Source organism: Populus nigra, chromosome 13 (genome assembly GCF_951802175.1).
Source record: "Populus nigra chromosome 13, ddPopNigr1.1, whole genome shotgun sequence".
NCBI lineage: Eukaryota > Viridiplantae > Streptophyta > Magnoliopsida > Malpighiales > Salicaceae > Populus > Populus nigra.
In genome coordinates, this window is record NC_084864.1 from 4,850,338 (window position 1) to 4,875,187 (window position 24,850).

At 34.7% G+C, this 24,850-nt stretch overlaps 1 protein-coding gene across 1 annotated transcript; it reads right to left on the reverse strand.

Moving 5' to 3' along the window:
- Nucleotides 1–868: 868 nt before the first annotated feature.
- Nucleotides 869–23,256, reverse strand: LOC133671366 (probable acyl-activating enzyme 16, chloroplastic). The gene is made up of 18 exons (XM_062092107.1): nucleotides 22,869–23,256; nucleotides 21,625–21,816; nucleotides 20,273–20,387; nucleotides 19,405–19,492; nucleotides 18,510–18,721; nucleotides 17,487–17,605; nucleotides 16,211–16,360; nucleotides 16,040–16,107; nucleotides 6,889–6,994; nucleotides 5,924–6,082; nucleotides 5,513–5,566; nucleotides 5,353–5,433; nucleotides 4,773–4,910; nucleotides 2,848–3,007; nucleotides 2,236–2,315; nucleotides 1,962–2,107; nucleotides 1,313–1,370; nucleotides 869–1,230 (listed from the first exon to the last, which is right to left on the reverse strand). The coding sequence occupies exons 1-18, from the start codon at nucleotides 23,094–23,096 to the stop codon at nucleotides 1,138–1,140; spliced, it is 2,247 nt and encodes a 748-aa protein (XP_061948091.1). The 5' UTR covers nucleotides 23,097–23,256; the 3' UTR covers nucleotides 869–1,137.
- Nucleotides 23,257–24,850: the final 1,594 nt, after the last annotated feature.

Below are 24,850 nucleotides of genomic sequence, written 5' to 3' on the forward strand. Positions count from 1 at the left end.
TTTATAATAAAAACTTACCTAATTAATAGAATTCATAAAGCATTAGGATTCTTAAATATTAAAATATTAAATAAATTAAAAATTTTAAGCTAAATATGAAAAAAAAATCCAAATACAATAAGGTAAATAAAGACAATCATGCATATTTATAAGCTTGATTTGAAGGTCTTCATGATCTTCAATCATCATAAAATTTTAACCCAATAAAAAATAAAATATTTAGAATTTTTTATTAAAATTTCAACTTGATTCAATAATTAAATTAAAAATTATACTTAATTTATTCAAAACTTAAAAAGTATTAACCATTAAAAATATGGACCCCGCCCCCGCAAGTTGAGTTGCTCGGTTTTCTTATTTTGTTGCAACGCTCTTTATCTCAACCGAAGATTCCTGCCATCTTTGTTAATCATCAGCTATAGATTCCCACAGTTCCCGATGAATTTCTTGCATCTGCTCATCAAGCTTCCTGCAATGCTTTTCGACTGCTTTCACATTATTGTTTTCCACCATTACATGAGTTATACAACGTCAGAGTTGGTTCTCGGCCTTGGATAGGCTCTGAAACCAATTGTCAAGGTTAGACCATGAAAAATGTTTACAATGCTTATATACACAAGCTGCTTATTCTTCTAACAAATTAGCTAATTCTCTTGTCAATCTTAACTGCTCTTACTACTTCTCTAACTGTCAACTACCACATTCAGCAGATGAATCACGTGTGGATAGTTCCCGTCAATCTTGTTACCAGTCTTATTGAATCAGCTTTTAGCAGCAGCCTTTACTTCTCTTATGAACCATAACAGTATATTTCACATGGCAGAATATTAAAAAAAAAAATTATTTGGCAAAACAAAAGCAAAGCGCATGTGAAAAGGTTAGATGCTCTTGGTATTAATTATCAACAACTGGAAACACCAGTTTAAGCCAGTATCAAAAATATTTCATTCCAATGAGTATCATCACTGAAGTGGACAGTTCATTATTCACAGATTAAACTGTTCTAACCAGTTTATTGCCCATTTGACACTCAATTATTGCAGGTCATGTACAGGCACACATTGTGTCTACTTAATGAGGGCTTCAGATAATGCTTTTCCATATTCATCATCTTCGTATACGTATTTGGTACATCGACTACTTGTAGAGATCGGCTATCTGTTCTTCGTATAGCACTACAACTTTGTCTCTTCGGATTTTCATCGTTGGGGTCATCAAGCCACTATCAATCTGCAATATAAAATATGTAACTGAGCAAAATGGCAGATGTTGCCTGAATGGGAGTGCCACTAGACTCAAGTGGGAAACTTACTGTAAAAGGCTCATCGATAACAAGGATTGGTCCAATTTGAAAAGAACACCCTGATGTCCTGCTTGTAAGAGCATGGGATTGAACAATGATTAGTGCATGATAGAAATAAATTCAATTCTTTTCCAAATACTCCAAGACTATTGCATCTATTATAAAGGAACAGAGAACTACCTGATAAATAGCTTTAATAAACACAAATGCATAGCTATGCACAAACAAAGAAGCAATCCCCACAACAACCGAATCAAAGGAAAACATAAGGGTAATCCCCAAATTGAAGCAATGATTCAGAAACTAGTTTGTTCTTATACTAGTTAGTGATAAAAGAAAGATATTAAGGAAAGTAAAGTCTTTAAAAATCTCTAGCAATGAAATCAATTTCTACTCTTTTTTTTTTTGCCATCCCCTGTACTTTTGATCCCACTCTAGCCTCGAAATTTCCCAACGCAGATTGCAAGTGCAGGAAAATATCACAAGTGTAATGTTTCATCTTCCATCACTTTGCACCACCACCTCTCTTGGCACAAAACTCCCTTGTCTTTCCATTGCACCCACAGTATCCTTTTATTTTGTTCTAAACTACCATAAGAACTATACAAAATGTCTTTATAGATCAGATTATTCAGATTAATAAGTAAAAGAGTGTTACCATTTCCTCAATTCTTCATTTAGCAGGCTGGTGATCTGTTTCTTACTCAGCTCAGTGGCATCTGGATCTACAATGGACCACTTTTTTGCAGCCTCTAGTACCTCATCTCTGTTGGGAACAACTATAGCTCCAAGCCGACGCTGATCCTACAAATGATTTATGAAATTACATATATAGACTACCAACTTACAAATGGAAAACCATAGGTGAGGACTAAATTTGAAATGTGCCCAAAGGTGCTCAAGACTTGAGGAAAATGATCATTGAAATAAACCTGGCCAATAACAACAATCTGTTGAATAAGACTACTCCTCATTGCAGCTTCTTCAAGCTCCAAGGGCTCAACATTTTCACCTATATTTTCTCCAGACAAGTTCAGAAGTAGAATTTATGATACTCTTGATAGGCAGAATGATAAACTGGAAACGAAAACCTGAGTATGATGAAGATAGAGTATTTTTGTTCATGGGAAAAGGCAATACCCATGCAATATTATATCTCCATTCAGAAGAAAATGAAACTCAGTACCCAGCCAAGAGCATAATAATTACGCAAAAATGTTATATTTTGGTAATTATCTGTAGATTGGGAAAAGGTACACTACAAAAAATGAAGCAATTAAAGAGAAGATTGAAATAAGCAATGCTCATGGAAAAATGGAACTTTTTGACGCTGCTAACACTACTAGCATCTCTAGATGAATTTATAGAAGACAAAATGAGAAATGGTAAGACAACAGGGTCAAATCTCATGCATTTATCTAGAGACCATAAAATATTTTCATGCTATTTTTTTTTAGCATCTCACTTGTCACTTTTGAGAGAGGAGAAAGAAAGTTGTGGTCACAGCAGTGGTATAGAAGGAAAGCCATATGCTTCCAGTATACCTGTCAAAAGGACTATAGTATCCTTAGCACGGCCTTCAAGAACAATAACCCCTCCACAGTGACGGCTTCGCCCTCTTGAATGGTAAGGAGCTATCCAACCTATATCACCACTGTTTAGCCAACCATCCTCATCTACGGCTTGCTTTGTGGCCAATGGATTCTAGTCAAAGAATAGTAAAAATGTGTCACTTGAATTAACTAAAATTGTGAGAAAGAAATAGTATCTTGACACAACAATTTAAATACAAACTACACATTGAAAGCATCAGAAACAAAACTTTACAACTTGAATAATAATGCTTTTTTGTGTACTGTAATGGGAATCTTAGTTTTACAATCCAAACTTATACTATTCATCTTCAAACCATGATGATGATCACAACTGCATTTTCAGATGTATATTATCTATTTTCATCACGATGATTGTTATGTAAACTCACAGGAATTTTTTAATCCAAGAAAATAGGCTAGTGAAACAAATTTAATGATTGCAAATATATGCCAATAACCATTATATTTTTTACTGAAGATCAGAAAGAACTATCACTACCATGGAATAAAAGAGTAACAAGTAATTTAATACAAAAAACAGGAAAAAGGACTCAAGTAGGATGGGCAACATGACAACAGATCAATTCTCAAATTTAAGGCCATTGACAGCAGAATGGTTGGTCTCTGTCCCTAAACAAACGCAAGACTCATTGTATTTACGACTGCTTATGAATGATAGAAGGCCCTCACATCCTTTAACTACCCTTCTTTGTGCACAAGAGATAGAACTAGCACTGTTCTTAGTAAGTGAGCTAAGAACACATTTCAAAGCTAGACCCTTTTTTTTTCCTTTTTTGGATTTTTGGTGCTCCTGGTGAAACATAGCATATCCCAAGTGTTTGAAGTCCTCTTTTAATTCATCATCATGATTCATGACACTGTTCTGAGGCAAGCCATAACATTACCCCCCCCCCCCAAACCCAACTTTCAAGGACGAGACCCGGTTTGAGATGAGTGTCCTAGCTAGTACAGTGTTTTCATGGATTAATCATGCCTATTCTTTAAGCCAGCCAAAAAAGATCAAGGATGGAAAAGGTCAAAGGTTCTATATGTCAAAAGAGTACTTTTACAGGATTCAGCTATATTATTTGTGTTAGTAGTACAATATTACAAAACTTTTTTTAAAAATGGAGAGTTTTGTATGTAGGGATATGCTATTCAGACACGGGTTGCAGTATTTTAGATTGAGGAGCGTAGTTTAACTTTAGTTGAACTAAGTACAGTCTTAATTAAAAATATTCACTGAGAAGCTAGAGAGGCTTTTCTGCAGAATTACAAAGTCCTCATTACTTTTGGGTTAAAATATATTTTACCACAAGTCTTACACATGTATAAAGAGACAAGAATTCAGAATATCCAACAAATAAAAATAAGCTTCAAAATTTCAAAGACAATGTTAAATAATGTTTCATAACAAGTTTGCAATGTTTTTAGTGTTAAGCTCAATTGGAACCCCTAATGCATCATGAAGTTCTTACAGAGACTCTTAAGAATTGAAATTAAAGAAGCATCAAATCAACCAACTTAATAGTATTGCTGGAAAAGTCGAAATTGTGGATATTGATCAGACAGCTTTGAACAGTCCACTTCAGCCCCAAATAAACCCCAGTTTACTCTACTTGTATCCAAAACTAAAATCCCAACCCTGAGCAGAGGGCAACCTGAATTGATCAATATTTGAAAGTATATCAAGCAGAATAGTTTATATAAAACTCAGAACCTCAGAGAACATTCTGCATGCAATATGATATCATGAGTCAGCTTAATTTTTTGATGTTTCACAGAAAGGAAAAATATTATCAAACTATTTCATTAAACATCAAAGCATTCCTTCCAGTTGCTATTAATAAACTTTCTCTTGAAGCAATTATTACCTTGTAGTAGCCTTTCATCACTTGTGGCCCCCTAACTTTTACAATCCCTTTCGAGCCATGTGGAAGAGCTTCGCCAGTTTCAGCATCTACAATCTTAAATTCTGTATGCCGAATTGGAAGCCCAATTGAACCAAGAACCTTCAAAATTCAAATTCACGACAGCATTACATCCATGCAAGCTAATGGTAGATTATATATATATTATTCAAAAAGTAAGGAAATAGACTGAAAGTAGCCTATGAGGAAACAGAAAAAGAAGATACATGCAAATGCTAAATTGCAGATGTTGGTTAATGTAAGTTCAGCGAGACTGGAGAATATAAGAGAGGGGAAAAAAAAGAAATCCCTCTTTAACCATCTGTACCACATTCAAGAAAGAGGACAAATTAACACGAGTGAACAGCTAGAAGTGCATAACCACTCCAAACCGATGTGATAAGACAGCAAAGATGTCATTTCTAGGACATAGTGTATGGGGCTGATGTGCTATAGGTCTCTCTCCATGATTCCACCTATAAATTTTGGGATTATTGAAAAGGTGCAAGAGTTTCAACAATCTAAAATAATGGATGTATCTTACATTGTTGCTAGGTCGTCGAGCAGCAGTAACTGGAGATGACTCCGTCATACCATATCCATTCTGCACTACAACACCAATTGCCTGTGCAAATGTAGGAGTTCTATAAGAGACAGTATCAGAAATATCTTGTTTAACCAGTCAAGAGTAATAAGCATCAGACCTCAAAAAACTTGTCAACATGTGAAGGTAAGCTACCACCTCCACTTATGCCAGCCTGCATGGTAGCAGATATGTCTAAGTGCTAAAAAAGATCTATGTCTATAGTTAAGCAAAAAGGAGTTCAACAACATAATAGATATTTCTTGTTGAACAGTGACCAAAAAAAATAATCATCACAGCCTCAAAGGAAAATATCCACAGTCTAGCTGGCATCATTTATTTTTAGGAGGAGGGAATCAGTTCAAAGCCATCAAATGCATCTTCAAGTATCGAATAAATTGTTTCAGAATTGGCATCAACTCAAAATCATTTTTTCAAGAACCAAGTGGAGAGGTCTAAGAAAAATTGTTCTATCAGATAAAGGAGAGCTAATAATGAAGCATTAAGTCAAACAAGAACTTATTAGATAAACCTTGCTTATTCCAATTGCTGAGTGAATTTTACTGTAAACAAGCTTCTTAGCCAACATATGTACTGGCAACAATATTGCAGCAATGATTCTTGCCCATAACCAGTCCAGCATTGAAACAAAATACGATGGTTCCTTCCTAGACCTCACAAGATAAGTTCCCTGCCAAAGAAAATAAAATTCAATTAAGCAGCAAATTGAGTTGGGAAGTAGGTCTCATCCACAACCCTGATCGAAATTGAAGCAAGGAATATATTGAGCATGAAACTAGGTGTTAATCAATTTGAAGCAGGGAAAATAGAAATGTTATTCAGAAGAGCCAAAAGAGCATCCAACATGCAATATATCTAGACATGGATCCATGAATTATTGGCACCCAGCCTCTTTCATCAAGAAAATTTGGTCCAGGAAACCAGCAGCTAGATCAGTTTGTGCACTGCAAGCAAAGCATGTTTTAAGTTCACATCATATGGAAGCATTTAAGTGTAGAGCAGAGCCAAAAATAATAGGCAGGCTCCCACTGGATTTCATGAAATTCTCTGACACTCAGTGTATGAAGCAGTGCATGCCAGTTTGCTTGAGCAGTTCTATGGTAACAAGAGAAGCAGTTACATCATGTAAGAGTCACAAGAGCAATATTAACTTGGAAGCAGATGGTAGCAATGGTATATCTGAATTTGTTCCACTGATTCAATTATATAATAAAAAGAATTGAATTGATTATATAGTGAGGGTTACTGGAGAGGTAACTATACATATCTTTTATCAAAAAGTAAATCTCCTCATAACAAGTCAAAAAAAAAATGTTAAAACTGATTATAACAAAATCAAGAGGTGACTTAATCATCCTTCAAAAATACATGGAAACGTAATAAAGTTGGAGCCTAACAAATTTTTATTTACATGCTATGCAAATATAGGAAATAGAGTGCAGAATAAATGAGGCATACAATTTCAAACTATCAAACCTCATAAATTCTTTTCATCTCCATGTATGTCAAGCTGATCCTTATGAACATAAATGCAAGAATCTTACGAAGAGTGGAGCTTGTAGAAAGCTGTTTTTGTATCCCACTGTACAGTTTGAGGAACACATGAATAAGAAAATAATTCACCTGACCAGGAGGAGCATATGGTACAACAAAACAAAACAGGCAATTCATGATTCAATAACATAAGCTGCTCACTGCAAATCCAATGGTAAAAGAGAAGAAACATGAAGCTGCAAATTTTTTAGTAGGGTTGCACTTAGTTCAACCTCTCCTTGGTAATTAAGAATTTGGGCTTTCTTGTCAAAGAGATGATGATGGGGACATCAGACCCAAGACATGGTTCACATGTTGTGTTATTGGATTAGAAGATTGGGCTCATCCAAGCTCAAATTATTAGATTTTATTTATTTTTATTATTGGACTTCAATTTATGTTATTTTATTAGACTTTTATTAGTTAGTGGGTTTTAAGCCCAAATTGATTATGATTAGGGTTTTACTATTTATATGTGATTTTCTGGACATTACTATGAGTTTTTGATGATTAAATAATAAAAAAATTACAAACTTTTCCCTCCCTGAACTCTCTTTTCTTCTTGGCTTTTTACTTTCTTTGCTTTTAATTCTTAGCTTCTTTTTTTAAAACTTCTTTCTTTCTTGCTTTAATTCGTTTTGTTCATTGTTCCATATCAACTTTGATATTAGAGATTAGGGTTTTAATTGTTCTTACAATTAAACAATCTATGGGCTTGTTCAAATTCATTGATATTCAATCCAGTTCATAAACCCTTGATCTTGTGGGAAGCTTTCAACAAGGAAAAAAAAATAGCAAACAAAAAATTGTTTTGTTTGCCTTTTCCAGTTTACAATCAAAATCTAAAACCAAAACAAAAGGTGTATTTTTCATCTTCTCTACCAACGAGTCATCCATCTGAGCAAACTCTCCTAACAGCCACCAAGATCCACAACAGTTCTCACAGCAGCCAAATCAATTTGTCTTCAACAATTGCATCTCTCACAACGGCGCCGCCACAGTAGACGACCTGCTGCCACATTCAACTTAACCGACAGTTGCGCCTCCACAACCGCAACATAAGAGAAACAACATCATAGGGTGATTAAGGTTTCTAGATTTTCTTTATTTTTCAAATCTTTTTGCTTATACTTTTTCTGTTACATTGTGAGAGTATACATACAGAGATGCAGAATATCTCTTTACAGGAATTCCATGATTCTAGCTTTTTGACATATTGATTATCATGGCTTGATTTCCATAATTCCAGCTCTTTGACAAATTGGCTATTATGGCTTGATTATCTCTTGTTGATGAGATGGTTGTAACCGAAGGACTGATGGCATGATTAGTGGCTAGATTCTTTACAGCTTGATTTTCTCTTGTTGATGGAACAGTTGTAACCGAAGGAGCATGATCAATGGTTGGATTCTTTACACGCCCCCTCAAGATGGGTTCACCATTAGTGATGCTGATCTTGGTTCACAGATGGGTGAATCTTATGTGAGACAGTGCTTTAGTCAGAAGATCTGTTAGTCGGTCATGAGAGGATACATGATGAACCTGAAGAAGACCTTTTGTAACATAGTCACGTACAAAATGCAAGTCAATAACGATGTGTTTCATTCTGGAATGATGAATATGATTGTGGTTGAGTTGTATGGCGCTCACATTATCACAGAGAATTTTAGAAATGTGTGGAATAGCTAGGTTGAGTTCTTGAAATAATGAAGAGAGCCAACCAAGTTCTGATGCAGTGGCAGCTAAGGCTCTGTATTCTGCTTCTGTTAAGGAGCGAGCAACTGCACGTTGCTTCCTTGTGCTCCACAAGATTGGATTTTGTCCTAGTAAAACAATGTAGGCACTGGTGGATGTACGATCATCTACATTTCCTACCTAATCAGCATTTGAGTATGCTGTGAGGGAAATTGATTAAGAAGATGTAAGGTTAAGACCATAATACAAGGTGCCTTTTAGGTAACAAAGGAGTTGCTTGACAGCAGACTAGTGAGAGTGAGTTGGTTTGTGCATAAATTATGCTAGGCGATTGACATGGACAGATATATCAGGTCGTATGAGAGATGTATTGAAGGGCACCAATGACACTCCTAAAAATGATGGAATCAGTGGCAGCAGACCCATCATAAAGTTGCAAAGTTTATGACATGGAAAGAGGTGTGTGTGTGGGGGTTGGCTTAGCTCCATCAAGTTTGTAACGGGACAGTAGATCACGGATATAGCTGTGTTGACTTAAAAATAAACTTGTGTTGGTAGGGATCACCTCAACACCAAGGAAATAATGCAAGTTGCCAAGATCTTTGAGATTGAATTGATGCCCTAGGGATTGAATGAAAGTATCCAGTTTGGTGGAGTTGTTTCTTGTTATTATAAGATCATCAACATAAACCAAACAACAAGCAATATTGCATTCACGATGATATATGAAGAGTGATGGGTCTGCCTTAGATTGTGTGAAGCTAAGGGAGTGAAGTCCTCTACTTACAGTTTGATACTAGGCACGAGGTGCCTATTTCAAGCCATATAAAGATTGGCAAAGTTTGCAGATGTAATGAGGTTTGTCAGCATTAATGAAGCCTTGTGGTTTTTACATATAAACATCATCATCTAGGGTGCCATGAAAAAAAGCATTGTTTATATCAAGTTATCGAATTGGCCAGTTGCGGGATATGGCTAGTGATAAGATGGTCCTGATGGTGGCAGATTTGATGACAGGAGAGAAGGTTTCATGATAATCAATCCCATGTTGTTGATAGAATCCTTTGGCCATTTACCTGGCTTTATACGTGGCTATTCAACCATTTGGATGCCTCTTAATTCTGAAAAGTCACTTGCAGCCACCAGGATGAATGTGTGTGGAGAGGGTGGAATCTGTTCCCAAGTACCATGTTTCACCAAGGCATTGAATTCTTCACTCATGGCATGACTCCAGTGATGACTCTTTAGTGCTTCACGCACACTAATCGAAGTAAAGGAGTCTGTTAAAGGATGTTTAGTAGCAGTATAAAGCTTTTTTGGTTTGTGAATGTGATTCATACCTCTGGTGATCATGGAATGATTGCGTTGATCCAAGAAGGAACTCAGTTGGGGGCTCTAATGAGCAAGGACGTTGTTGGAGCAGTTGTATCCATGGATGGAGAGGAGATATCTAAAGATAAAGTTTCTAGAGTAGGAGCGGAATTAAAAGTAGCAGTGATGACATTGGGATTAATGGTGGTGTGTAATGACGGAGTGGTGGGGCTAGGGCTGAAGGTATTGTAGTGGTTAATTATGTTGTTTGAGGGAGGCTTTGGTAAGGGAGATGTGGATGGAAATTTTGCTTCATTGAAGCAGACATGTCGAGATATATAGGTGTGATGCGTTTGAGGATCTAAGCACAGATATGCACTTTGAGAGGTAGAAGATCCACAAAGATACATGGTTTTGATTTTGGTTTTGCTTTGTGAGAATTAAATGGTTTTAGCCATGAGTAGTATAGGCAATCGAAGATCTTGAGCTTATTATAATTTGGTGATTGGTTAAATAAGCATTCAAAGGGGAATTTGTTCTGGAGAATGGGTGTAGGAAGTCTATTGATAAGGTTTTGATTTTGGTTTTGGTTTGTGAGAATTAAATGGTTTCAGCCATGGGTAGCATAGGCAACCGAAGATCCTGAGCTTATTATAATTTGGTGATTGGTTAAATAAGCATTCAAAAGGGGATTTGTTCTAGAGGATGAGTGTAGGAAGTCTGTTGATAAGGTAAACTATTGTTTGAAAGGAAAGACACTAGAATTTTTGGGGTGGATTTGCTTGGTAAGTAGTGTCATTCCTGTTTCAACAATTTGGCGATGTCGACGTTCAAAAATACCATTGTGTTAAGGAGTGTGTGGGAGAGTAGTGAGATGGTTGATGCCATGTTTATTTAGTTAAGGTTTTAAGCTTATATATTCACCACCATTGTTTGAGTAAAGGTGTGTGATTTTGAACTCAAATTTCTTTTCAAGTAAAACATTCATCTGTAGAAAAATTATGGTAATATCAGATTTGAGAGTCATGGGCAAAAGCCAACAGTAGCGTGTGTAATGGTCGATAAAGATGGCATAGTATTTAATGTCTTTGTAGGAGGAAGTGTGAGTTGATCCCCAAACATCTAAATAGAGTATTGTAAGGGTCGTGTGCTTTTGATGCTATTTAAGCCAAAAGAAAGTTGTTGACTTTTATTAATGCGGCATGAATTGTAGACATGATTTAGAGAGGAGGATGTAACAAATAAATGAAAAGATTTTGCTCTTTGTGATATTATTCGTTTTGAAGGATGACCTAAACGACAGTGCCACAGGTTTTGAGATGCTTGTTGACTTAGGTTTACAAATATTTTGTGTAATGTGGAGAGGGTGAACAGTGAATACACATTGTCCTTGCAGCAGTGTCGCCCCCGTGAACTGATCATTCACAAGAAATTAGCCAGGATGAAACTCAATGAGTACATTGTTTACTTTTGTTAAGTAATGCACATAAATAAGATTTTTTTGGATGCTTGGAACACAGAGAATATCAATTAAGAGAAATTTATGAGATTTATGGTTAAGGGTAAGAAAACCAATGTGAGTTATAGGTAAACCAGCCATCTCCAATCACCACAGCATTTGTGCCATCATATTTGGAGTGAATAAATAAGTTTGGGAGATCAGAGGTGATATTATGTGAGGCACCAGCATCTAGGAGCTATTTTCCTTTTATGTCTGTTGACCTGCTTACATAATTGGCTATGACAGGTCGTAATTTTGTCCACAAATCCACTCTGATTGTGTTGTCGTAGCAGCTAATCGTCTTCTCCGCCCGGTGTAGCCAACATAGCAGAAGAGACCCTTCAGCAGCGCCACCATTGCAGATAAAGATCCTCCATCAGACACCAATCACAGAGCACGTTATCCTCACCAGTCCACAGATCGACATCACAAATCCACATATCCACGTCAATCACGACATAATCGAGCTATGTGAAGACAGCAACAGAAGGAATCCACGATAGGGTCTCAAGGCAAAATAATTCACCAGCAACACGTGAACACCACTCATATTCCAAGTCAGTGCCATGTCAGCCTCCATTTCCATGTCATGCTATCACTTCCACATTGGCGCCACGCCAGCCAAACACTTGCACATCAACACCATGTCATATCTTTGCCACATCAGCAGTAGTAGATTCCAGAATGCTCCCAAGCAATCTAATCAGTAAATCACTATACCTTTTGATTTATTGAAATTTACTTTTTTTGGTTTTGCACTAGTCATTTAAAGTTGTCATTAATATTATTTTTATGCCTAGAAAATTCCTAAAAAAAATCTCACCTTACATTTTTATTTGTTAATTTTTGCTCATCAGCCCTTTTTTTTTTGTCATTGTTATCTATTATCTTGTCCTCTTTGATAATTGTGAGTCCTTTCCTTAACCTTGTGTTTAATTAATCATTTAAACTTAAGGGTTTAGCATTCTACGCTTAAAATTTTATTGGTGTATTTTGTTCTTCATTAATCTCCACATTAAAAAAGAAATTAGCTTTATTTTTGTATTGTGATTTTACTTGCAAGAATCATTTGTGATCTCAATTCCATTTCTAAGTTAGTGTTGCATGTATTTGTGTCATGATCATCTAGTGTTCAAGTTTAAGTTTACACTTACCGTAGACCCGACCCTTAGTGATACTCTTCTGGCTATTTAAAAGAAACTACAAACTTAGATGAGCGACATGTTTAAAAGAATTGAGCCCCAAGAGAGTTCTCGAATAAGACACCCAAAAACCAATATCACAAGAATAACCATTATGGGCAAGTTCACCCTGAACGCCACCGGTAGGACTATCATTTAGATTACTCTAAACACGATGACCTTGATGAACGACTCATAGGTCCTAACAAAATAGAAGCTCCCGCTCTTGATGGCCGTCATGACCCCTAGATATTTGATATGTGGATTCATGACATGGATTAATTATTTGAGCGGCATAACTTGTGTAATAATAGGAAAGTTAGATTTGCTAAGATAATGCTCATTGGTGAAGCCAAACTTTATTGGAGGGATGTTAAAGAATTGTTTAGAGATAAGAGGTAAATCTATTATAACTGATTGGATCAAGATGAAACAAAAATTACAGAAAAAGTATCTACCCCAGTCTTAAAGGAATAAACTCTTATATCAACGAAACAATCTAAAACAAGAGAAGAAGTCTATTAATGAGTATATAACAAAGTTTAACAATTACATTATGAGATGTGTCATACGGAAAAATGAAGCCATGACTTTGCGTAGATTTTGTAAAAGTTTGAATGATGATTTTATAAAAGAGGTCAGGCTCATAGGTGTTTTCACTCTTGACCAAGCCTATACTGTAGCGCAAGATTATAAGTTGTTTATAAAGAGTCAATGAACAAAACATCAAGACCCTCCTAAGATCCTTTTTAGGTCTCAATTTAGAAATAATGATTCTTTATTAGGTGCTCCAACCTATAAACTTAATCCTAGTAGTGCCCAAATTTATAACGAAGATAAAAGGAAAAGAGTCGTTAATGAAATGTCTAGGTTGAGTTCAGAGATTCGGTGTGTTAAATATCAAGGTTTTGATCATGTGTTTTTTAACTACATCTCTAAACCCTTAGTCATTAAAAAACATAAGGACATAGGTGAAAAGAAAAATTAATGTGTGCAAGTGTATGAACCCAATCCTAAGAACTTTCGTAATCTAGATAAAGGGGATGTGCAAGAAGAGGAACTTAATGTTATAAGTCCAAATGAGTCTGAAAATAAGGTTAATAAAAAAAATTCTGCTTTAGTGGTAAAGGAAGAAGTTTTAGGAAACTTTTTAGTGGAATTTCTGAAAGAGGTAAATATAATCTTAAAAGAGTCTCATGATATTAGTCCTCTTAAACTACCTGATTCCCTACCCACCATGCTTGACTTCCATCATGTCAAAGGTTTAGAACAACATGCTCCTCACCCCTTTATGCTTGACGTCCAACATGTCATGGTTTAAAGCAACATGTTGAGCTCCATCATCTCTTACCCCTGACACGTTATGAGGAAGATGAAGATAATCATAATTTACTAGGTTATGTCCAAACTATATCTAATAAGGCTTCAAATAATGCTTGTTCCACTCCACACCCTCAGTCATATAGTGTTCATAGTTACGAACCTAGGAAGCTTGTAGATCTTCTTGTCTCCTTACTCTAAAATGTCTGATTCAGCTAAGTCTTTTGCATGTAGAGTTTATAATTTGCATGTTGAGATCATAAAACAGGTTCAAGCAAGTAATGAACAATACAAATTTCGAGCTGATTTACATAAGTATCATGATGAACTTAATGTTGGAGATTATTTCATGATACAGATTAGACTTGAATGGTGTCTTTTGAAAATCGGTTATAAATTGCAAGTACCGCTAGACCATTCAAAGTGTTGCAAATAATTGAATCAAATAATTATGTCATTAAACTGTCACTCAACTTTGATATTAGAGCTCTACTTTTAACATGAAAGACCTTGTTATATATAAAACACAACAGCATATCGCTGGTGATCCTTTTGAAACCTCTTCCTCGTTATCCTTATCTTTGGCACAAAAGGAACATATTAATGTTACTTTGGATGCACAATTTGTTTTTTCCAGGGATGGTGAACTTCAGTGAATCTCAATATATGAGCTAGATGACCAGATTCAGATTGTACTTGAATTACCAAAGAGACATCACAGAAGCTTGATCATGATCTTTGGGAATACAATCGGAGCCACCTTGACCTATACTCGACGAGGTCGAGTTTTTCCTACCCCAGGAGAGTTGATGAGAACATTAGACCCAAGACATGATTCACACGTCCATATGATCTATAATGATGGATAGCCCAACACTTGTGTTATTGGATTGGAAGATTGGGCTCATCCAAGCCCAAATTATCAGATTATATTTATTTTTATTATTGGACTTCAATTTATGTTATTTTATTAGACTTATATTAGTTAGTAGGTTTTAAGCCCAAATTGATTATGATTAGGGTTTTCATATTTATATGTGATTTTCTTGACATTACGATCATTTTTTATGATTAAATAAAAAATGGCTGACTTTTCCCTTCGTGAATTCTCTTTTCTTCGTGGCTTTTCCCTTTCTTTGCTTTTAATTCTTAGCTTCTTTCTTAAAAACTTTTTTCTTTCTTGCTTTAATTCTTTACTTCTAAAGAAATAGTATTTTGTATGTAAGCCTCCCCCACATCCACCTACCCTTGCCTTTCAGAATACAAGAATGGCTTAGACTTATCAGCAATCAAACCCACGGCTAATTTAAGTAGCTAGTGAGTCATATTTCAGTTTTATCCCAAGTCAGCAATTCAGTATGAAAACTAATACTGCTTTATATATTGCAAAGTAAGCATTCAATGATCACAGCTCCAGTGAAAAAAATTAATAAGACAAATAAAACAAAAAATATCCCAAAGAATGATTGCTGCATTATTCAAATCAAAAGCCATAATGACACAAAGTCTATTTTATTTAATAAATGCTCAGGAATCTTTCACATGGAGAATTTATTCGGATGATAAAGAAACACTAAAAGGTATGCAGACACTTTAAAACATGTGTGAAACATGCCAATCAATGGGTGTTTGTGTGTGTGTGGTACATATATAAAAATGTACATATTTTAAGTTAATAGAAATATGATGCTTTCCAATGATATTTTATCCACTTCAAACAAATCCTTGACCCAAATTAAGTGTTAATCCTTAGGATGGGTCTGCCTTCTCCCTTTCTATTCTCTGTATAAGATTGGAAGTTAAATCGCATAAAATGTATTGAATATTCATTGAAATCCATTATTTTACTTGGATCGATCTTTTAATACATTGGCAACCAGTGGCTTTGATGATATTTTTACAATCACTAGATAGGTAGTTTTTTTCTCTTTTGCAAGTTTCTTGACCTTAATAAATGAAATATTAGTTTCCATGTGAAGTATCAAGCCAAAAAAACCCCTACAAATTTCTCCAAGTAGTGATGCATTAGAATGATGTAATATACTGGACTTGCAGCAAAAAAAAAGATAAAATATACTGGACAAACCTGTAAAGAGTCTCAAATACTAAAGGAACAGTGATCACGTAATGTGGCTGATATTGTTGCAGATCAACCTGTGAGTAAAATTCATTGCAATTAAACCATAGTAAAAATGAACAGCCTATACAGTGAGTGATGGCAACTGATAAATATTGTATCATTTCGAAAGGTTATTACCTTTAAATTCCTGACAGTAGTGTATACTTGCTCAATTCCATGTGTAAATATAAAATACTCAGCAGCTCGCTCATATGCATGCCAAGGTGGAAGCATACTCAGAAATCTGTCTGCAGGTTGAGCAGGCACAACATCCCACAAATTATTTATCTGGAAAACAAGGGAAATTGTTAATGGACTCAACATTAAGGTAACCAACTTTTGATTTCAACTGTAACTAAAGACCCAATTCAAAGGGCCCTACTTAGTTTTGAAAGCCGTTGTCATTCTCAGTCAACCAAAGGCCCCCTATGAAGCCATAAATCTGAAGAGCATGTCACAACAAAAAGATGGTCTCCTCACTATATTTTTTATAAAGGGTTCCGATATAGCCTTGAGGATTCTTTCATGTTTGTTTGTCTATGTCATGGTCATGGCCTCATTCTTCTTTTATATATTGATGACCACATTCTCACCCATAATGATTTTTCTCAGTAGATGAGAATCTCAGTTTTTTTTTCCTGGCTTGCTCTTCCAAATTCAGTGTAGCAGTTGAAAATTTTCCAAGTAAAAGGGGCCAAACAACAAAGGAAATTTACATGTTCGTTTGTTTCCACTGACATTGAGAGAACTTGTGTTCATTGGATACCATGAAATATCAATGAAGATAAAGGTCAGGACAGCTCCTATAAACCTTGTACATCTTCAAAACGAAATAGCAACACATGCACAATGATATACTGTAACAGTGTAATGGTTCGACTGGATTTAGATCCCAATTGAATCTCTAACCATTGATCTCCTTCGAATGGTTTGATGACGAAGGTGGACTTTTAAAGAATTGAATTTGAATTTGGGGCATGAGAAATGAATATTCGTTGAAGAAACAAGGATTTCTCTTGAAGACAAGCAAAATAGGATTAAAATAAGGAGCTCCTTTCAGCTTCCTAGATTAATGTGCCTTCAAAGGATTGAGTGCAAGGGAATATCATAGCATGCTTGATGAGGCTAGTTGTACAGTGCAAGGTTATTAGGAAAGGTGAGCTCAGCAGATAATGATCTGGGAGAAGAATAGCTCTTTTTACATATTGTTTTCCTCTATTCTCTGATTTATCGCTGTTATTAAGTGTACACACTAGAGTAGAATTGAGAATTAGTTCTTTGCTAGGATTAAAAATATATATATTTTTATCATTAGAAAAGAAGATTTGCAAGAGAATAATTTGGAGCAGGGAACATCAACCAAAAGTTAAAAGAATAAAGGAAATAAGCATAAAGATAGAGAATAACTACAAACCTGGTGCAGCAGATTCTTATGAGTAAGCATGACACCTTTTGGATTTCCAGTGGTTCCACTAGTATAAACAAGTGTAGCAATATCGTCAGAGCTTATTGTTTCATATTTATAGTGCTGCCCTGCAATCATTATCAATAGAAAATTCATAAGATAATCAATCAAAGGAAAGTGAGGTGTTGTTCTTTTTTTCCCCTCTTTTTTTTCAACTAGTATAGAACTATATTATTTCGCAAAAAAATAATATAAAGTTTATTTTGTGTTTTATATGTATTTCACAGTAACATACACTAAACTGGACAGGCAGGTGAGCTATATAAATTGAACACAACACCCTCCACTAAAAGCAGCACAATGATGCAATCACTGCTTGACAAGTGATATAAAAGTTTACATCTTCCTTGTAACTCTGTAATATCGTGAACAATGATGACATGATGAACAATAGTGACAGAGACAGTTTTCTTAGCCTCGTTGATCCACAAACTGGCTTGCACATGCACAAACACAAAAACTACAGATGTATTGCATATGCATGATCAGCTAAATAGAAAGTAAAGCCACTTTGAGCATAAAAATCACCACTAATGCTTCTAATATGACCAAAACATACTAACAAGCCAATTTGAGCAGCGTGGCAATTGAATTCATTATTAGATTCTTGTTTCCATCCTAACAAATACCTCAACTGCACAAGCTTGGAACCATGAAAAATATATGGAAATTTTGTCTGATACACATGGATCTACCTAACTGGTTATGGGTTGCATCATGATCCAGGCATAAAGGAAAACTGTTTCAGCGTTTGAGTTTTCTCAAATATTCTGGCATTCTCCCTACAACATATAAGATGCTTTAAGTAGTCAAGCATTAACAGCAGTCAGCCAACAAGAAAACCTCTTCATGTACTATGAAACGGGGATTTAAAATATAAACTCAAGGATCTCACAGGAAGAAGTGTGCTAGATGATTCATAACATAATACATATATACACTTCATATTTATTTTCAAATTGATCAACTTACTCGCATCATCAGAGTCTGAGAAAGCTTTACAGCTCTCTTGCCCCAAATCTATAATCTCCTTGTAACTGAAAATAGGTATGCCCTCCATTCTGTTGATGGCAAGGTGTGACTTCTCTCCCCAAAGTAAAATGACAAATCTGGGAGCTGCCTTGGAACAAAATGTTTCTACAATTCGATTGAACAATTCAGGATTGTCCACTGCAAGTGCAACACTGTAGTAATAATTCAGAAAATCGGCAATACCACTAGTGCAATCATAGATTAAATACAAAAGGAATCCTGAAACTCTTGAAAAATAATTGTAATAACATTATCACAGCAATTCGAATATCATTGATTAAAACACATTCAATGCATATTAGGCAAGTGTGTCTGTTGGTGTTTTATGGAACTGCCAGCCAAAACCAACCTTGTCTGACCCAATCCAAAATGACAAATTTTTTTAGTGTATGACAAGTCCGGCCAGTTGTAGAAAAGCACAAGCTCAGTAGCTTAGCGGGGGTCACAGAATAAAGTTACAAAGACACCATTTTATTCTCATCTTAGTACTTGAAAGTTAATACTCTGAGCCAAGTACTAACCAAAATACAAATTTATTCATTTTTTATTTTTCCTATCAATGTGTCATTTGTTTCTTTATCTTCTATATCCTATAGTTGCATTACCATAAGCCCAAGTCTTTCCCCGTAATTTCAAATCCTAAAGCCCCTAACTTACAAGCTCTACCCCCGAAATGGCAGGAGGAGTATCGAAATCCTGTATACACATTTCCTTAGCTTTTACAAAAAACTAAATTGGCTTAAAATTAATCTTTGAACACTTAACCATCCTCAGTTATAATCCATGTATACAATGTAGAAATGATATACATAAAATGGAAGGTTTTCTTGCAAACCTTTCAGAGTGAATGTATATTTGTAATAGCTCTTCAATAGATGATCTTGATCCCCTCACCACATCAACTGCTCCCATGGCCATCATACCTAGGACAAATATCAATAAGATATATAGAAAATTAAAGGTACGACTACCATGCATCATTGTACTTTATTCATGAAATGAAATAATAGGCCAACAAAGATTCTTCAAAGAGGAGCACATGGACACTGCAAAATGGAACACCTTCTTCCCTTCCACAATTAAACACCCTGGACATTCAGGCTTCTTTTTTATTTTAATGATATCAAGTGTACAGGCAGCATTTTAACAATGAATTTCCCTGTTTCTCTGGGCCCAAGAACATTGTTGAATCCATGATTTGTTCAAGGCAAAAAAAAATCTGGCACATACGGATTAAAAAGTTCGATAAAAAATGTTCAAAGGTTCTAAATCTGTCACATTTTACGTTTTAGGAGCACTATGGCATCTTAATATATATAAAGAATTTTTAAGCCTTTAGGAAAGGCTCAAAGCGGCTATTGAAATATTATATACCAGAAAGTGGCTATTCAAAAGTTTCATGTACTCAATGATTGCAAATTACAATCATCCATTTCCTTGCAAATGATTTGTAGTGGTAATAAAGAAAAGGGTCAAATTATTTTATTTTGAGTTCTTTACTCCGATATTACGAACAATGACAAACAGTAGCCAAAAACATCCTGCTAGTCGCAATGACCCTCTTAAAGGTAAAACTGAAATGCTCTTGCATAGTGAAAATGCTAAGACATAAACCATAAGGGACGGGGGAAGAGAAAAATATAGGATATGGAAGAAATAATGACTTTAGCAATAAGGAAAACATATTTTAAACTGCAAGGTACCTTGATCTGTAACAAGCCACCGGTATGAATTATCAGCAAAAAGTGCAAGTTTCTCATCTGGCTTAACTCCAATAACCCTCAAGCCTTCAGAAAAATCCAAAATTTCCTGCTCCAACTGCAATTTTGAAAGAAAAGGAACTGTTTGATGAGAAAGCAGTTAATTTAATCAAATTAACTTGTTTTCCAAGAACATGAAAGAACTTTCATTCCATATCAGGCAAAGAACAAGGGTCCAATTCAAAATATGGTACAGACCAATCACCAGGAACAAACCTTCACAATTTATCACAACAAATGGAATCAACGGGTACTCTTTTCTTCAAATAACAGTGATATTGTACGCATATAGATCAAGTATCATACATAGCAAGCAACTCACTTATAGATAAAACAGATATAGAATCAAACGCAGAAACATTTATGTTATTTTCTTTTCTAACATAGAAATGGAGCATGTATCTTTTAATGAAAAATTTATTCAGTATAAGGACCTGGAACCTAGTTGTGGGAAAGGACCTATTCTCTTACCAGCCCAATTTTTCTGAGGTTGTAAGACCATTTACATCATAACAATTAACTTCATCCATTTACCTCATTTTGTTACGATTTACTGTAGAAATGGAAAAATGCAGAGAGCTGAAGGGAGAGCACTTCCAATATATTTGTTTTTAAAAAGAGGATTAAGAAGTAAGACCATTAACAATTTAAAAGTAAAGCATTTGATGAATAGTGTACATAAATCCTTATAAGTGCATCATATTTTGAACTCCAGAACTAGAGTAGTCTGTTGAGATTTGATATGGTCCTATCAGACCAAAGAGACCACCATCCATCCATATTGCTTAATAATGATCGATCCCCAGGAAACTTTTAATAACACTGCCAATATTTTCTTAGTGCTCGACCAAAAAAAATATGATTTCCCTGATTCTTGATCATTTTTTCAAAGCTCAACCTCATCGCAATGAACCATAAAAGTTTCAAATATCCTCAAGTAAACAAACACACTCATACTGGAGCATAGTATCCATGTTTGTGTCTTCAAATTCCAAGCTGACTTAAAATCATGTAAAAAGCATGCATCTCAGCAGTGCATATAAATGCAGTCAAAGAACTGATATGGGTCATATAGCTAACATGACATATACTGCACCAATTCAAATTTGTTATGAATTAAGTTCATAATCTTATAGCTCCAAGCACTATACTGGAAATTGATTTTTGGATACATTCAATCACTTGAGCTGTGTGTAGAAAGAACATAAGTTACACTGAGGACACAAATTGTTGCTTCACGTGCTTCTCAAGGAGATACATAATCACAACAAACTAAATTTATATTGGAAATTTACCTGTTTATATGTCAAACTTGTAGGTGGATCATGATATGGATCCACCACTGCAATCCGATCACCATATTTCTCAGCTGAAGACCTCCAAATGTCAGGAACAGCTCTCCAATCATCAGAGGTCAAGGCACCATTGCTGGAAACTAGGGTCCTTTCTAGGTAAGGTGAACACCTTCTTATCTTAATCTCCTCTGTCTAAAGGAAAAATCATAAGAAAAAAAAACCCATAAAGCTAAGCACTCCTAATCATATTTCCTGTGAGAATACAATAAACTTTAAACTAAAAACAAATTGACGAGAGCGAAAGCCTTTTCATTAATCAATAAAACAGCATATTCATGACATGATATTAAGGGAGAGCATTAAGGAAGCTGGTTTCTCTTCGTTTAATTTCTCAACTCACAGGCCCACTTTTCCACAATTGAAATTGCCTTGTCCGGGTAAAGAGATAATGCTGCCATACCCACATGACCAATGAAATAAATACCCATGGAAAACGTACTATGTTGTTGTCACAATAACTACAAGAAATAGAAAAATCATTCAAAAACAGAAGTTCCTCACCAAAAAAGTTGGTGTCTAATTAGTTGAAAATTAAATATGCAAATATTATTCCGCAAATGTTTAGAAAATAATGAAATGGTCCAACAGCAGAGAGAAATTCAGGCCAACAGACTTGAAGGCAACCATTGAAATCAGAATGACATTGATGAGCGGGTGGCACAGTTATGTAATAAGATATATTTAGTGCTGTCATGACATATGAGCACTGAAGGACCTACATTCCAAGAAAACAGTTGAGACCCTGGACCACAGTTAATCCACAACTTCCGCAAATCCCAATTGGCCTAAAATCTCAATTACACTTTGAATTTCTTGCAAGAACAAATATTTCCAACCTAAATTCCTCGTACAATCTCCTATTCCCAATCCATTTGACAGCTTATATAGTCAGAAATATAACTATTTCCAAATATCCAATCATACCAAAAAAACAAGAACATAACTGATAAGACATTTATCAGCTGTTAACAGCTAAAAACAAAAGCTAAAGAGTGATGGGCATCACTTCATCTAATAATAGCACAATTCTTAAGAACATAACAGAAATTCACACCTGAATACAAAAGAAAAGGAACGAGTTTGCACATATAAAACATCACGTAAAGAACCCACACAAAAAAAAGATAAATCACAAGATATGTTTGTTTCTATACAAGCTAAATTCAAAAGGGTACATGAATTACCTTGGTTTCGCAAGAAAGTCGAAATCCTCGACGTGAAGAGAGCCCATTACTGAATCTTTTATGGAAAATCTTGGAGTTCTTGAAATTATAATGAGGGACCAAGAATTGAAAAGCAGCATGCCTTTTACTGAAATCAGTACCCCCAAAATGAGAGCTAAAAGTTGAAGAAACCGTTGACATTCGATTCGTTGGAAAGGAAGACACAGAAAGCACTGTGGCAGTAGTCATCGGATTCACCAAAGCAGCAACCACCACCAAACTGGCACAGACAAATGTTGATCCGTGTCTTGTAATGTGTGTGTAATAAATAAATATATGAAGGGTTAAAATAAAAAAGAAAAAGAAAAGAACGAAATTAGCGGGCGATAGAATCTATTTTGATTTTGTTTTAGGTGGGGATCTTAGTGTCCGTCACCAAGGGAGCAAATATATAGGTGTTGACGTGTTGACTTGAGAGTATAGTATAATCTTAGTCCCTATATATTTATTAATATTTAACTTTGGTCCCTAATCTTTAAATCTCTTGATATTACTCTTAAGGAGTCCTATCTAACCATTAAATGGTGAGTAATTAACCGAATTTGATGAAGTCTACTTTTTTTTCCCTAATATTTTCTTTCAAATTTCTATACATAATAATCACACTACTTCGCAAGACTTTTAATAAGAACTTGCGCATGCTTTACTTGAAATCTTATTTTTAGCACATTATTTGCTTTGCTTTAGGTTCTATTTTATTTTTTTCATCACTATATGGTATTTCTTTGTATTATCCCTAAATTCTAGTGTGATGGATTGTCCAATCCATATAATCTACTTTAACTACGAGCTTTCATGATTTTATCATATAAAAGATGTCTTACGTGTTTGAGATTTTGATTTATCTTTATAAACATAAAATTATTTTGATATATATTTAATGTAGAACCATAGTAGGAAATTATTTACTTTCTAAAAAAAAAATAAAAGGTACCATATAATAATTTAGAAGCAGCTCAATTGTTAGCTTTTTCTAATTATTTAATATATAATGAGAATTTATTAAATACTTTTAATGTAAATATATGGTTATTTAATTCAAATATGAATTCACAATCCTCTACAATAATTCTACATGTTAGTTCCTTTTCATGTAAATGGCAAAACACTTGAACGAATCTTAGCATCATAGGATGTTTTTCTCTTTAAAAGTTATCGTTGTCGCCACCCCTCCAGAACTTTCTATTTATACAAGTAAGGTAAATATACTAAATTTTTATTAAATATATGGGTTTTATATTTAATTATTAAATATTTTCTTTATATAGAATGTCTTATAACATCTTTATGTTATGTCATTATGATGGAACTTTTGTTCTTACTGTGAACAGTAATATGACATCCAATGATGGGAATAGTTTTCTGTTAAATGATAATTTAGACATATCATATGCAAAAATAAAAATAAAAAATATTTGTCATGGACTTGGTGGAATTATAATGATTTTGACATTAATATAACTTGAAGGTGTCAAGTTAGTAAACATCGGTATTATCACGTACCAATTGTATGTGATGACAGTTTTAAGATAATGATTGATTCTTTTATCCAAAGTTTATTGAATATGATGATATTGTATATGAGTAGTTGATCAAATTATTTTTGTGCCCTAACTTATGGTCGAATAGGTATAAGTGCATCACAATCTGCTAATCTTTCAAAATAAATTAGTAAAGAGAAAAACAGTTTTATTATTAGATGATTTGCTACACAGGATTGATGATATGATATTTGACAATCCATTAGCAAATCAACATAGATTTCACTATTTTGATTCTAGTGACAATGAAGATGATGAGATATTAGACTTGAATGCGATGATAAATGTTGATGATGAATTAACTCTCTTCTATTCCTAAAATTAAAGATGCTTACAAGTTTTTTTTGTTGTTTTTTATGATTGGGCACTTAGTCATAGACGTTTACTAGAAGGCTTTGTTTT